Genomic DNA, 17,043 nt, shown 5'->3' with positions numbered 1-17,043 from the left:
ATTATGTGCCATTTTATAATCTTTCAGCCATTAACCTTTCTCATATCTTTTGGTCATGAAGCTCTATGCACCTGTGAACTGATTATACTCCCTTTTTTGTTTCATCTCCACAAGATTTCCCCTCTAAATTTTTAAGATTTATTTCTAACTAATAACTAAGTGTCTATCTACATGCGTAAATAGATCCACCAACTACTCCTTGAAAACCAGTGCCACATAAAAAGCTAAAGACTGAAATGGATCTTAGCAATTAAAGGCCTGACTCAAACTCCTCAGAAATAGACAATAGCACTGGGGACAAGAGATTTCCAACCTGGGCATTTCCATGGTTAGTTACCATCTACGTATGATAATCAGCAGCATGATAAAAGAAAATTAAAATTCATCAACTTTACTAGCTGTCCTGATAAATGAGAGATTAGGTTTCTATTTCAATTGATGACTTCTAAGTTTATGCATATTTCAACAATTTCTGTGTTTTTGCTCGCCATTACATGAAAAATTACAAGCTGATTAAACCACAAACTTGTTTTTAAAAAAGAAACGAGTCCAAATATTACTAAAAGATGAGAAAAGCTTACGAAGCAACTATTTTAACAGCAAAGGCAATGCAGCAAGCATTTGTGGCATGAGGATGCCACACACAGAACAAACAAACGGCCTTCCCTGGGAGTCCCTTCCCCAGGAAGTCACCTGAGTGACCCCACCCAGTCCCCCATCGCTGGCCTGCCTCTCTGACCACATCCTCCTTATCTGTCACCTCTCTGTCTGTCCCTCACACCTACTGAGTCAGCTATTCACACTCACAGCTCCTCCAAACACTGTCGCCTTTTCAAGCTGCTGAGATCATCATGTCACCTAATAATCCACTGCGCTCAGCCGTGTTACCTGTCCTGCTAAGACTGCATGTTTCAGTGCTGCCGGTGCCCACAGCTCTAGGTCTCCTGCCCCCCTAAACTACTGAAAACTTTCTCTACTTCAGCTTCCAGGTTCTGAGCACTGGAGAACAAGTGACGGAACCTGGACACAGCTGGTTCACTAAAATTCATGCTGTGCGACTGCCTTCAATCCAGGCAGAAACATTCCTTCAAACTGGATTGATTTCCAGCCTGAAACTCCTAGCAGCACGTATTTCAGAACTGCTTCACTTCCCTCAGGAGACTCCGTAACTGAACACCTACCTTCGCTTCTTCCACACCGAGATCAGACTTTCTGACAAAAACATCCCCGACTTCTTCCATTTTGATGTATTTCTGTCATCCTGTCTCGACCCTGAAACACCTCAGAATTACTCAGGGGACTTTTTAAAAAGATGCCCACGCCTACAAGCTTACTAATGACAAAAGGAAAAATAGCGCTTTCCCATGGAGACACCACCTTAACCACTGGAAATGATCAAAGTGAACAGTGACGAGACTGGGCCTCTGTGCCTCCTGACAGGACCCGCTGCAGAGAGCACACTGTCACTTCCATGTTTTCTGGCCAAAAAGGCATCACCTGTATTGAATCATGAAGAAACATCAGCCAAACCCGAATTAAAATATTACTACTGGCTGGTACTTCTGAAAAGTGTTAAGGGTATGAAAGGCAAAGGCTGAGAAATTGTTCCAGCTTAAGGGAGACTAAGAAGCTGTTACAACTAAACACAAGGTGTGGCTCTGGACTAGATCCTGGTCCAGAAAAAAGGGTATTAGTAGGACAGATGATGAAATTTGGAAAAGGTCTGTGTATTAGTTAATAGTATTATGTCAGTTTCCTAATTTTGACCATTTTACTGTGATTATGTAAAATGTTAACATTTGGGGAAGCTGGGTGAAGGGTACGTCTTTTGCAACCATTTTATAAGTTTTGAAAATAAAAAGTTCATCCATGTTATTTTGCTGCTTCTTCACAAGAGGCATCCCTCCTTAGTTCCAATGCTGATGACTATGTACGTGGGCTGCTGGCCGGGCCTCTAAACACGGAGGGGGCTGCCTGGCCTCGAGTCCTCCCTGTGCAATTCTGCCAGTGTGTGGCCTCGTGGAAGGTTGCTGGGCCAGACAACTGCTGAAGTCCACTCCATCTCTTAGGATCTCAAATTCCAAACAAAGGTTCTCCCAGTTCTCTGTGGTCCATCATCTACTCACACTCTCGCCCTGAACGTTTTTGACTCTCAAGCGACCTGGGAGTCCTGAGGGCTCACACTCCTTCTCCACTCTCAGCCCCTCCGTCCATGAACCTGCCCTCACCTCCTTGACCGTCCGCTGGTGCCACAGCAGCTGTCACCTCGTTTCAGCCCCTGGCCGTGCTGTGGGACATCTTCCCATCTGTACCTCTCATCTCCGGATAACATACACTCAAGGGCTTTGCAAAGGGCTTGCTTATACTTCTTGGTATCCTCCGCCTCAAATGTCTAAGACAGGGATTTACACGTGGTCTGACTTCATGATTTTGTTAACTGATTGAACTGTCTGGGACATTCTGTCAGTTGGACACGGTGTTCCGAGACACAGGTGCTACATCTGTGTGGTCAGTGAGCCTCATATTATGTTTCATAGGACAGACTACTAACAGTCGCCAACTGTTTTATAAATACATGGCCATGAAGAGAAACGTGAGGGAATAGACCCCTCCTGAGAAGCCCGCTCACTTGACTGGAAAAGGATGTGGGTCATGCCTCACCAACTCGCTCACTGTGGACCTGTGTGGGTGAGAGGCACAGCATTTTACGTTTCTGGCTGTTTCCTTCCTGCTTTGGAGAAGTGGTTTACCCTGTGTGACTGTAGTAAGAAGCCATACACAGCGTGAGTTTGGGGATACCCAGCAGTGCAGTCACAGAGCAGAGTCTGGGGCTCGGCAGAGCATCTCAGAATCAAGGCTCTGGGTTGAGAAGCGTCGCCTCCAAGTGCCAGGGGAGCCAGGCGTAGTAATCCTCCGCCATGAAACCTCACTGACTTCCACATACAACCAATTAGTAACAACTTTATTTTTAATTAGTATCTTTTAAAACTATTTTAAATTAAACTATTTAATGAGAGGCTCGATGTAAGTAGTAACCAATATTCCAAAGTTCACACCTCATTAGTAACCATATCAGAACTATACTTCTTTCCCTCCCAGCATAAGGAGGCAAGTTACCACTTCAAATTTTCAAGGGTAGTGTCCATAATAACTTCCCCAACTAGAACTAAGGCTGTGAGATTTTCCACTGCCTGCTTTCCCATTAAAAAACTACAGGGTGGAAAAAGAAGCAATCAGCAAGCCAAACACTGGTACAAGTGGCCTATTTCACGACTTGCAAAAAAGCTGGCTGCCGTATTACACCTGTTGCCGTAAGCCAGGTGCTCCCGGGGTGCCGTCACTACACTATTTTACCATCATCGCTTGTAACCACTCAGATGCAACACAGTGATGCCAAAACACAACTTCCAGAGACTCGGGGGAGACTCACTTACCCATTAGTGCTTCCAGACCTTGTCCCGGAGGGGCTCACAGCCCTTCTCATTCACTGCTCCCGTGGACCCGACAAGGCCCAACTATGCAGCAGATCCCAAAGAGGCCTTGTGGGAGCAGGTAAAGGTGACGAGGCGGCTACTGACAGATGGAGGTACAGGGTGTATCTGGTGGGGTCTAAACCTGGGTCTGCTCTCTCCCTCACCCCCAGTTTTTAACAGATAAATTACTAGGTAAGCCTGACCTTAATACATAAAACACGCTTAAAGATAAACATAGCAAGAGTGAAAGGGTTACAGTATAGATAAGGCTAATTCAGAAACTAAAAGGCAAGTAACCTTTAAAAAGATATTCTACTTCATAATAATAATTAACTTAAAATAAAACATTTTGATCTCATTCAGAGGCAAAGACGTCTATTAGATACACTGGTGGTAGAAAAATAAATTGGTACCATTTTACTGTAGAACAATTTGGCAAAATATAAAAATAGCTTTAAAGGGTGCAATTTCTCTGAATCACCCATTATACTTCTAGGAATTTACCCTAGGGAAATAGATAGTTACACAAAGTATAAGCAGTGTCATTTACAACAGCAAGGAATTAGAAACAAAAGTTACCCCACTGACCTGGTTAAACCATGGTATACCCATAAAAAGGAAGATCATGGGAAACTCTACACTGACATACAAAGATGTTAACATTAAAATTAAAAAATAAACCAGGTTACAGAATAGCATAATCCCGTGCTTTTTCAGTTATCTGCCCCAGAGAGAAAGACAGCTAGAATATGAATGAGAATCTGTGAGGCTATCCCACCATGCTAACACTAGTCATTTCATGTAGTAGTGGAATTAAGATGAGTTGTACATTTTCTTTATACTCTGTTGTATCTTCTAAACTTTTTAGATAAATACAGAAATCAATTAAAACTATTGGGCTTAGTGAAAGAAGCACAGATTCCGAACACACACAAGCACTTCCCCGCCCTGCAATCCCACATGCAATCCTACATTATCTAGAATGCTTATGAAAAAAGAGGGAGAAATCGCAAATTCCAGTCTTCTCCCCTCAAATGATTTTGAATAACAGGACTTTGGCAAACAGATGCTAAAGTAAGTGAGAAGGAATCTGAGGACTCTAAGGTTTTGAGCCAGAGATACAAAGGCAGCGTTTCCTAAACCGGTCAGTGAAGAAGAGAGACCAATTCAGGGGCAGAGAAAATGAGGTCTGAGTTGGAACGCGAGGTTTGAAGTGGTGTTGCAGCATGGAATCACGGCATAGTACGTGTTGACAGATGTCAGGTCATCTAAATCAGTCATGTTTAAATGACCTCCTACTTCTTACTTCCTACTCCTACTTCCTACTCCTCCCTGCCACCATTTTTCAAAATAAAAATCTTATACAGAATCCCAAAATACGAATTAAAAGAAAGTAAAACTAAAAAAGTGAATGAAGGGGCCGGCCTGGTGGCTCAGGCAGTTGGAGCTCCGTGCTCCTAACTCTGAGGGCTGCCAGTTCGATTCCCGCATGGGCCAGTGGGCTCTCAACCACAAGGTTGCCGGTTCAACTCCTCGACTCCCGCAAGGGATGGTGGACTTCGCCCCCTGCAACCAAGATTGAGCACGGCACCTTGAGCTGAGCTGCTGCTGAGCTCCCGGATGGCTCAGTTGGTTGGAGCGCATCCTCTCAACCACGGGGATGCCGGTTCGACTCCTGTAGCGGATGGTCAGCTGTGCCCCCTGCAACTAGCAACGGCGACTGGACCCGGTGCTGAGCTGCGCCCTCCACAACTAGGACTGGAGGGACAACAACTTGAAGCTGAACAGCACCCTCCACAACTAAGATTGAGAGGACAACTTGACTTGGAAAAGAAGTACACACTGCTCTCCGATAAAGTCCTGTTCCCCTTTAAAAAAATAAAAATAAAAAATGAAAAAGTGAATGAAGGGTGAAATAGCACTTGAAACCATGGCCTACCTGCTTCTCTAGAGCACCCTTTGCACGTATGTGGAACATTACGTTTAAAAGCAAAACACACAATTTCCCTGTTTTCCCCAACCCCACCTCCCGCCATTTCTAACCAAAATAAGAATCCCCACTATCATCTATCTCATCAGCAGTATCTTTCAAGTTTCTGTAGATAAGCAGGCAGCAAATTTTTTGTGGGTCATATGGTCTCTGCCACAACTGCTCAACTCTGCCACTGCAGTGGGAAAGCAGACATAGCATGTCAATGAATGGGCATGGCTGTGTTCCAATAAAACTTTATTTACAAAACCAAGTAACGGGCCAGCCTGGGCCACAGTTCACTGACTCATGCTCTGGAAAATATCTGATGGGTAGAAGATAGGCCAAAGTGTATGTGAACCTGGAGTTGATTGTAGATAACCATCAAATTCTCTTAATTCTCCCTCAGAAATCTAGTCTCATATCTTCTTCTCCTTCTTACCCTTAAACTTTCCTTGTAACCAGAGTTCTCTTACCAAGTTCATCTTTTGCTACTACATCCACCTTCCCAAACACACTGCCAATCTCACCCCATCTCTGACTTTGAAACATTGCTAATGGGAAGGTAAAATGGCGCAGGAGCTCTGGAATAGAGTTTGGCAGTTTCCTATAAAACTAAACATGTGCGTACCAAATGAGCCAAGAATTGCACTCTAGAGCATTTATTCCAGAGGAAGGAAAACTTGGATTCCCAGAAAACCGGTATAAAAATGTTCACAGTAGGGGCCGGCCCGGTGGCTCAGGTGGTTAGAGCTCCATGCTCCTAACTCTGAAGGCTTCCGGTTCGATTCCCACATGGGCCAGTGGGCTCTCAACCACAAGGTTGCCAGTTCAACTCCTCGAGTCCCGTAAGGGATAGTTGGCTCTGCCCCCTGCAACTAAGATTGAACACGGCACCTTGAGCTGAGCTGCCTCCCGGATGGACCAGTTGTTTGGAGCGTGTCCTCTCAACCACAAGGTTGCTGGTTCAACTCCCGCAAGGGATGGTGGGCTGCACCTCCCTGTAACTAGCAACGGCAACTGGACCTGGAGCTGAGCTGCGCCCTCCACAACTAAGACTGAAAGGACAAGTTGAAGCTGAACAGCACCCTCCACAGCTAAGATTGTAAAGGACAACCTGACTTGGAAAAAAGTCCTGGAAGTACACACTGTTCCCCAATAAAGTCCTGTTCCCCTTCCCCAATCAAATCTTTAAAAAAAATAATAATAATAAAAAATGTATCACTTTTCAAAAAAAAATGTTCACAGTAACTTTATCCATTAGAGCCCAAACTGGACATAATCTAGATGTCCTTGGTGAGGTGAATGGTTAAACATGCTGTGGTACAGCCAAAGAATGGAATACTACTCAGCAATTAAAAGGAATTACTGCAGAGACCTCAGGAGAATTAAGCTGAGTGAAAAAAGCGCCAATCTCAAAAGGTTACCTACTCTGTGAATCTATTTATAAAACATTCTTGAAATAATAAAATTATAGATTTGGAGAACAAATGAGTGGTTGCCAACAAGAGTCAGGGATACGGGAGAAGAGATCAGTGTGGCTAAAAAGGGACAGGAAGAGGGAGCCTTGTGATGATGGAACAGTTTTGTATCTTGACTGTGGTGGTAGTTACACAGAAACCACATAGCTACACATGTGATAAACTGTACAGCTACACATGCACATACACACACACTTATGAAACTGGTTTTATAAGTGTGTTTTCCAAATCTATAATTTTATTATTTTAAGTGTGAATAAGGCCTGTGGAATGAACCAATGTCAATTTCCTGGTCTTGATATTGTCCACAGTTATGTGAGATGTTACCACTCAGGAAAACTAGGGAAAAGGTACGTGGGATTTCCCTATATACTTTTTGTGCAACTTCCTGTGAATTAGTTATTACTTAAAAACAAAACAAACAATGGAAGATTTCTTCAGCTCTCTCAGTGCACCTTTAGGTTGTAAATAAAGCCCTTTTCAAGCTACCACAACCTGCATCTCCAGCCTCACTTGCCACCCTTCATCTCCATCTAGTCAGTCGCCCCTACAAAGTCACCTTGAACTTGTCACTGTTTCTCTGAACACGCCACACTTCAGGCTGTTTCACATTCTGTTCCTCTCACTCTGCCTACCAGACACCTTAAAAACCAGTTCAAATGTTGCTTTAAACCTAATGCTGTCTCTGAAGAGTCACTAACTGCTTTATCTTTTTGGTTCCCACAGAATTTCACTGATACCTGTAAGTATCTCTATACTATATTATATTATTTACATTCCTATTTCCTCTCCTAGATTATAAACTCGTTACGGGGAAAAATTTGATCCATGTGTCTGCCCATCTATCTGCTCAAATAAATGAGGACACTAAAATGTCTGAGGATTCAATCAAGTTGGGAATGATGACAATGAAATTACTTCCAATGTCATCTTTTGCAAGATTGTCCTGCCATGTGCTGTACACATGAAACTCGGCATAAGAAAACATAATCGAGATGGGATCACTGTTTATAAAGGCACCCTTTTTAGAAAAGTTTTGAAATGATCTATTAAGCAGAATTCTCCATGTTTCTGTTCACCATTAGTTTACATAATTGAGTTTATTACAATTTACATGTAAGTATTTATTATTACCGAGACATACTGCAAATAACCCAGACATGGGGGTTAGGGGGAAGAGCCTTAAATCAGTTATCATTTCGTCCTATGTTTTACTGTTTTGAGTTTCTTTATACCTACTCTTTAGCAAAAGAATCATTTTAAACAAGAGTTCTCTAAATATACACCAATCTATATATACTGCCTTAAGTATCAATTTATTTCCAAAAAGGGATCTACTATATAACCTCATGAGGAAAATGAAGTTCTTCAATTAAAGTAAAGTAAGATAAAGAATGTGAGATGGAATCTGAAAGTAACCTGAGAAATACTGTTGGTACCAACTATGTGATAATAAGAGCCAAGTCCATTCTCACATTAATTACTGTATTAATTAAAAAAATATATATTTCTCTCTCTCTCTCTCTCTCTCTCTCTCTCACACACACACACACACACACACACACACACACACACACACACACAGCTATCTCTCTACTAAAGAAAATGTCTGAGTATTCTAAGCTGAAAGATCAGGGACTAAAAAACCTATTAATAACCTTCTGGTGTCAAAGATTACTCTAAACAAGTTAAGTAACCATGAGTCACTGTTAAATGGCTACGCTGGGAAAAGGCCACTCCCTTCCCCCTCTTAAGTATGCCAGCAAACTTATTCCTCTCCTGAAATGAGTGAATACAGCTATTCAACACTGTTAATACACACATTCACAGCATGAAGGGAACCACGTATATGGGAGCGAGGCAGCCATACCTTCTTTATATAGCAGGCAGTGGGCAAAGAGTGTATAAATAGTCATTTCGTCCACCAAACCTACTAGACCTGTGTGGCTGTTAGCAATGAAAGAACAAATTCCACCCCACCCACTCCACCCCCATGCTCCAGCTATCTAAAAATAAGGATGGTACCACAAACCATTTTCTTCTAAAGGTATGAGGAAAGTACTTTTCAAATTCTTTTTAAAAGGTGTGATATAGTTCCTAAGGGACTCATCTATTTGTATTATGCACAATTCTTAATATGACAACTATGTACCACACAAAATAAGTAAAAATAGCAACACATTACAAATAAAGGAATAAACACTCAAATGTTGTATTTATCATTTTGTCTATAAGATCACAAGAAACGAATGAGAAAATGTCCATGGATATAATGAATAAAGTAGAAATAGGCATAATTTTCCCACGGGTTTGGCCGTCAGGAGTGGATACTGTCTCTGACTCTAATAAAGGGTTACCTAGAAAACAATTGCTTTCTTCATGGGGATCATGAGAATAACAGGAAACTATTCTGCCTCAAAATAAAATGGAGGTCTATTCTCTATGAAGGCACCCTGTAAAATATGGTGGTGTACAATGTCACGATGTGTCAACCCTGTGAGCATGAATTCCTCCTACGAGACCTAAGCGCTGACACCAGCCCACACCAATACATACCCATGGACAGGAAACTTGCGTGTCCCAAGGAAGCCAACTCCCGCCTATTATTTTTCCTAATAGCAAGAAGAAACTGGACTCCCGGATTTCTTCCACTCACAGGTCTTAATTCTATCTCCTACCACCATCTAGAACCTTTCCTTTCCTACCATTAGATGATCCCCTAAAAACATTTTCCTAAGAGCTCTAGGGCTAAAATTTTATTCCTTCTCTACTTCATGTCTCCAGTTTATTCAAATATTTCTCGTGGCAGGCTTCTGGATTTCTGTACCAGTTTGGTCATGCCCCTCTCAGCACACTCTAGATTCTCTACATTCTCAAGTATGGACTTGTCTACACAGAGTAGAAGACAATCACTTTGAATGTAAGTGATGTATTTCTATTGTGTCAACCTAGGCAGTAGTCTTTCCGGGTGCTTATTACAGGATCTGTTCTCAGGGCAAACATTTTCCAAGCCACCTCTATCTCAGGTGGTATATGGATAGCCTTTTCTCACCCCCTTGATTGAGTTATAACTGACAAACGGCAATCCATACACAGTTTAAGAATACAATTTGGTAAGTTTGGACTTATTTACACAACCGTGAAACAGTCAAGATAGTGAACATATCCATCACCACCAAGATTCCTCTGTAGTTCCCTGACTCCCCCAACTCCACTCTACCCTCCATATCGCTGCCAATCCCAAAGCAACTGATTTGCTTTCTGTCATGGTTTCCACAGTTCTGTATACATAGAATCATACATTATGCACTCATTATGTACTCTTTACAGTCTGGCTTCTTTCACTCAACATTTAATTATCTGAGCTTCCTTCATGTTGCTCTGTATGTATAGCAACAGTTCACTCTTTTTTCTTGCTGAGTAGTATTCCCTACTATCAGTGTACCACAACTGCTTTATTCTGAATGCAATCTTTTATGAGACAAATGCTTTGTAAAGATTGTCACTTGGTCTGTGGACTATCTTTTCATTCTTTTAAGTGTCTTTTGAAGAGCTGAAGGTTTTACTGTTGATGAATTGCCAATTTATTAATTTTTTTCTTTTTACAGAGTATGCTTTTGATGTCATGTTTTAAAATCCTGTGCCTAAAATTAAAAAAAAAAAAATATTTTGCCTAACTTAAGGTCACAAAGATTTTTCTCCTGTTTTTTTTTTTCAGAAGCTTTATAATTTTAGGTTTTGCATTTAGTTGTGATCCATTTTTTTTTTTAAATTGGGGAATATTAGGGAACAGTGTGTTTCTCCAGGGCCCATCAGCTCCAAGTCAAGTCGTTGTCCTTCAATCTAGTTGTGGAGGACGCAGCTCAGCTCCAAGTCCAGTTGCCATTTTCAATCTTTAGTTGAGGGGGTGCAGCCCACAATACCATGCAGGAATCGAACCAGCAACCTTGATGTTAAGAGCTTGCGCTCTAACCAACTGAGCCATCTGGCTGCCCCTTGAGTTCATCTGTTTATGATGAGGTATGAGGTCCATTTTTTTGCATATGTAGCTATCAAATTGTTTCAGTACCAATTGCTGAAACAACTATCCTTTCTCCATTGAATTTACATCTGTACCTTTGTCAAAAATTTTCCATACAATATGGAACATTTCTGGATTCTCATTTCTGTTACATTGATCTATATGTCTATCCTTATGTCAATACCACACTGTTTTAATTACTGTAGCTTTATAATTCTTAAAATCAGATGGTGTGAGCCCCACAACTCTGTTTTTTTTCCAAGTTGTTTTGATTTTTCTAGGTCTTTTGCATTTTCCTACAAACTTTAGAACCAGCTTTTCAATTTCTATCAAAATTTATGTCAATTTGGAAAGAATTGACATTTTAACAATATTGAGTATTCAAACCCATAAGCAAGGTGTATCTCCCACTTATTTAGGTCTTTCATCTCTTAGCAATATTTTACAGTTTTCAGTATATAGGGTTTTCACTTCTTTTGTCACATTATCCTTAAGTGTTTATTTTTTGGTGCTATTCCAAATGGTATTTTAAATTTCAATTTTGGGTTTTTCATTGCTACTATATACAGAAATACAATTGTTCTTTGTATACTGATGTTGTAACCTGTGACCTTGATAAACTCACGTTTCAGTTCTGGGTTGTTTTTTTTTATAGATTCCTTTAGCTTTTCTATGTAGCTAATCATGTCACCCACCAATAAGGACCGCTTTACGCCTTCTTTTCAATGCCTTTTATCTTTTTCTTGTCTGACTGCACGAGCTAGGACCTCCACGTATCACGCTGACTAGAAGTGAAGTGGACACCCGTCTTAGCCTCGATCTCAGCACTAAGTGACTCGGCCTCTCCCCAGCATGAGTAATGCTAGTGTGGCATTTCTGCAGTGCCCTTTACGAGGGTGCGGAAGTCCTCTTCTATTCCTAGTTTGCTGTGGTTTTATCAAGAATGGAGGCTGTGTTTCTTTCTCCCTGTTTACTGACATGTAATTTGTCAATACAATAAATTACATGATTGATGTTTGAATGTTAAACCAGCCCTGCATTCTGGGAATGAACTCCATTTGGTCATGATGCATTATTCTACTGTTAGATTCAATTTGCTAAAATTTAGAGTTTTTGCAGCTATGTTCACGAGAGATATTAGCCTACAGTTTTCTTGTAATGTCTTTGGTTTTGTTATTAGGATAATCCTGGCCTCATAGAATGAGTTAAGAACTACCGCTTCCTCTTAAATTTTCTGGAAATGTTTGTATAGAAATTGTGTTATTTCTTTCTTACATGTTTGGTAGAAATCTCTAGTGAAGCCACCTGTACCTAGATTTTTCAGGACAGAATCCGGCAACAGGTCACTGGAATCCTACCTGGAAGCTCAGAGTGATCCACTAATCAGATCTACTGGGTAAAAGTATTTATCCAATCATGACCATTCTAAACTATAAGGGAAGATAATTAATGAACACAAAACTATATGAAAGATACTAGGACTAACAGTGTGGATTTCTTGAGAAGGGTCACTTATCTCACTACTTCTGTGGGTGGTAACACTAAAAGGAACTGGGATACTTAGCTACCATAGTAAAATTCAACAGATACTGTGCTATGATACCCTCTTACTAGTCACGAACTCGACATACAAATTGTTACAATTCTCCCAGTAATACCTGTTATATCCTATTCAATAGAAATTAAGAGTTCAGCAGAATCACAAGGTGACAGTGTTTCATGTGAACTCTGCTTTGCATTCCATTTTCAATAAATACGAATAGTTATTGAGTTCTGTCTTTGGAAGGCTTATGTTCTAACAGGGGAAGAAATAGTAAATAAACATCACTGAGTATATTAAAAAGGTTAAGAGCAACACCGGAAATAGAGCATGATCGGGGGAACAGGAATGCCAGAGGGCAGGGTTGCGTTTTAAATATGGGGTTGGGTGAAGAGTGACATTGAACAAACACTTGAAAGCAATAAGGGAGTGAGCCAAGCAGAAGGGGGGCAAAGGGAACCGCCAAATGCAAAAACCTTACAGGCAAGAGTATCACTGGAGCATATAATGAAAGGAAGCCAGTGTGGGGGGAGTACTAAGAGAAGGGGCCATTGTGGCAGTGGGCGAGGGCCGGCCTTTAATTTTCTGAGAAAGGACTGACAGTAAATATTTTGAGCTTCGCAGGCCACACAAGGTCTCTGCTGCATATTCTTCTTTGCTTTTTAAACCAACCCTTTAAAAATGTAAAAACCATTCTTAGCTCATGAGCCTTACAAAATCAGGCCTAGGGCAGGATTCGGCCTGTAGAATTCAGTTCACTAAGGGAAATATTATTTGACTCACGTTTTGAAAGAATCACTGTGGTTGGAGAAAGGCAAGGAGACCAGTCAGAGGGTCACTGCATAATCCAGAGCAGACATAATGGAAGCTCAGACCAGGCTGGTAACTAGGAACACGGGCAGAAATGGTTCCGGCTTTTTAATTTTCCCCCCTCCAGATAAAGTGGATGGATTTGCTCATATTTGGATTTGGGAAATGTGAAAGGAGTCATGAATGACTCAAGACTTTGGCCTGAACAACCAGAAGGATGGAGTTTCATTAACCAAGATTAGGAAGACTGCAAGTGGATGTATAAAGTATGTGTTTTACTTCAAAACAAAGTAGAATTCATATTCCTTAGATCCTGCCACAACTTCAAGCTATTTTATTTATTTCAGAATTTTAGAACCTTTTTTTTTGTCAAGTTACAAAAATGCCACTGTGATTTGAATGGAATTGCTTTAAGCCTAAAAATTAATTTGAGAAGAAATGGCATCTTAACTAAATTCCATTTGCTAACATGGACCAAGTATTCCCTTCTGCCTCTGAATAAAGTTTTAGAATTTTTTTCATGTAGGTTCTTGCATTCTTCTTGATGACAGTATTCTCAGACATCTCATACTTTTTTTTGTTGCTACTGCAAATGAAATACTTTTTTAAAAAGTTACAATTTCTACATAGTTTTGATCGGTATTGAGGGAAGTTATGAATTTTCTAGTTAGCTGCCCTAGTGAATTGCTTTAAGCTTGTTTTTGCATTGATCCTCCAATGTTTTGTAGAGATATGTGAGTATGTCAATTGTGTTATCTTCCCTCTTTATTTGTAATAGCTGTTTTTTCTTCTAAACCATTTCTTTATGCATTGGCTAGAATTTCCAGAGCAATGCTAAATAGTAAGTCATAGCAAGCACTCTGATTTCAGTAGGACTACCTGCAATTGTTCAGTCTTTACTATGATGTGAAAATGGTTTTTTGTGATTGTTAATTTAGTGATTAGATTTCCATCTTTCCATTGTTTTCAGGTCTTGGTTCCCTGTCTTCAACATTTGAATTAGTTTTACTTTCTTTTGAATCTTGATAAGAAAGTGCATCAGACATTTCACGGTTTTCCTCCCAATTCCTAACCTAGTTCAGAATAAGTAGTTTGTATGGATTGTTCTTCAGAGTTGTCCCCTTCCACTGAAGTGAAATTTGTTTTTTATAAATTCAACTATTTTTCTTTCCTTTGTTTATCCTAATAGTAGGAGGTCTATTCCTGCTTCAGCTTAGAGCAGGAGTTCCTGACATTTTGGCCCAGAGAATTCTCCCAGAGGGGAAGGCGGGGGGAAGCGGGGGGCTATCCCATGTACTAGTATCCCATGGCCTGTACTAACTAGATGCCAGTAGCTGCCCTCCCCCAGCGTAATAACCAACAATTTCTCCAAGCATGGCCAAATGTCCCCTTGGGGGGGAAAATTGCCCCCCGTTGAAAACCACTGATTTAATGAAGTAGATGATATGAATTCCATCAGAGACAAATCTGCTTTCTGTCATTATAGAACTCATCTCCAATGCCACTTCCTCAGTCAGACTTCCCCCATATAACCCATCTAAATTGGGACACTTCCCCTACCTGATGCCACCCACATATATAAGCATATATCTTTCATTAACTATCACAGTAGGTTTTAAAGTATGGACTCCGTGGGGTCCCTGAAGACCCTTTCAGGGGGTCTGTGGGGGTTTCAACTGTTTTCCTATCAATACTAACGTATCATCTGCCCTTTTCCACTGTGTTGCCATTTGCACTGATGGTGCTGATCCCTTAGCCTGAGTCAAGACAGTGACACCAAACTGTACGAGCTGCCACTGTAGTCTGCAGCACCATGGACTCGGGGCGGGTGGGGGGGGAGAGAAGGGGGGAGAGAGAAAGAAATGAATGGGTGGTTCTGAAAGATGAATGGGGGCTGAGGTGGAACTGGAGTGGGGGAAAACAAGACCAAGGCATGAAAAACAGTCTAGCTCCTCATTTGCTTTAGTTGTTTTCAACGAACGGAGGCAAGGTGAGATGCTAGAGCATACAGAACATGGGAGAGGGTTGAAATTCACCTAGAGAAGCAGAGGTCACGTCACAAAGGGTCTTGTGTGCCACTCAAGGAGTCTGCACTGAAGGCTTAAAGCAAGGGAGAGATTTTAGAAACAAGAAAGGTCATGAGGTCCACAAGAGAGGTCACGTCATACTTTGTCAAGTCGGAATGGAAGTCAGAATCAATTCAGAAACCCCTTAGGAAGTAGGGGGGGTTCGTGCTGTTTAGTGAAAGATGATGTTTCAAAGAGGGGCAGACAAGATTGGGAGGAAAGTCACGGTTTGGGCTGTGGTAACGGGGTAGAGGAAGATGCGCATTGTGGGTACAGGACACAGAAAGAAAACCAGGACAGGCGTCTCCCCAGGACGACTGCTGCTGGGAACGCGGATTTCAGGAATCAGATAAACCAATTTCAACAATGCAGAAAACAAAATGTAAATACACTTGAAAACCTCATGTGAAAAACTGAGAAAAAAGTTAGAAATATGTTGGTTAGATGGCAGTACAGGAGAAAACGTGGTATTTAAACACTAGCAAACGCCACCTTAGGATCATATTTAAAAAACCTCAAATAAACCCATACTGGGATTTGTTGATATATTTTTTAAACACCTCATAATTTGTCTTACATCTGAACATGTAAAATAATGCCAAATACATACTTTTTCTGCTTTTTTGTCCGAAATGTCCTGCTTCTCCAGAACAGCCATGCTCTCCTTCAGGTTCTTCACAATGTCTGCTGGAGATTTGTGAGACTTCCCGAATGGGAACGGCATGGCGGCAGCGACAGATGCCTCGCTGCGCTCTGCCTACTTTACCTGCGGACACAGCACAAGGTAAAAGTAAGAAAAAAGTAGGGTCAAGAGAACACATACTGTCTAAATTCTAATCTGGGAGGAAAAGCAGTGACTTTCAAAATCAGTAGAACTGGGAACCTGCCAATATATGGGAGAAATGGTAATACAGAGAGGTCTCAGGATTGTAGGACACTTTGTACTTTTCAAAACCCTTTTTAACCCTGCATTGAGGGGAACATGCAGGTGCTGAGCATGTAGGTGGCAGCAGCTGTCACTCATTCACAGGACAACTAGGGCTCCAGGCCAATGCTGAGTACTAAGTCGTAAAGCCAGCTCAAGTCTGTCTCCATGCAGTGTCCTTAATCAACACACTCTACATACCTCCAATTTATAGATAGCTCTATTTTACAGTTGAGCAAACGGGGGCAAAAAGTTAGGCAAAGGGCTTAACCAAACAGCAATAGCAACAGGCCCACTATCGAGGTCTTTTCAGATGCTTCTTTGCCAGTGTTCATGCTGGGCCTCCTAAACACCCCGATGGGCACACACTTTCATGGCATATGCACCCCCTCTTCAGTCAGTCACAGGATCTCAGAGCTGGACAGAACCTTGGACAGAGCCTTGGAAACATCTCCCCTTAGACCTTCAAATCCTTCAGGTGCCACTTTCAATGTGTGCTCTTTCTACCTGGATATGACTACCTCCCATAAAGGAACTCACTGGTAAAACCCTGCAGATAATGAACTTCTGGAAGTTCTTAATTTTTTTGTGGGTGGCAGAAAACAACATTTCTACCAAATAAACCACAATATACATCATAGAAAAGGAAACATCAACTATTTCAAGAAGTCAACATGAAAAAACAAAGTTAACAAAACAAATGATGGCAGTAACTTGGGGAACATGTCAGAAGTTACAATTTCTTTCACTAAGTTATA

The 17,043-nt window shown here is 41.3% G+C and overlaps 1 protein-coding gene across 7 annotated transcripts in view; it reads right to left on the bottom strand.

Annotated features, from left to right (window-relative positions):
* CAB39 (calcium binding protein 39) overlaps positions 1-17,043 on the bottom strand; it is a 77,377-nt gene that overhangs the window by 32,875 nt on the left and 27,459 nt on the right. For 6 of the 7 annotated variants that reach the window (XM_081051138.1, XM_081051139.1, XM_081051141.1 and 3 more), the window contains one exon: positions 15,971-16,126. In XM_081051138.1, coding sequence (XP_080907264.1) covers positions 15,971-16,084 — 114 coding nt within the window. In that variant the 5' untranslated portion in view covers positions 16,085-16,126. Of the gene's footprint in view, positions 1-15,330; positions 15,350-15,970; positions 16,127-17,043 lie in introns of those variants that run through there. The other variant, XM_081051144.1, reaches the window with a different exon arrangement.

This window comes from Rhinolophus hipposideros, assembly GCF_964194185.1.
Source record: "Rhinolophus hipposideros genome assembly, chromosome: 6".
Classification (NCBI taxonomy): Eukaryota; Metazoa; Chordata; class Mammalia; order Chiroptera; family Rhinolophidae; genus Rhinolophus; species Rhinolophus hipposideros.
Note: the sequence above shows the minus strand (reverse complement) of the source record. Positions and strands in the feature narration are given on the sequence as shown.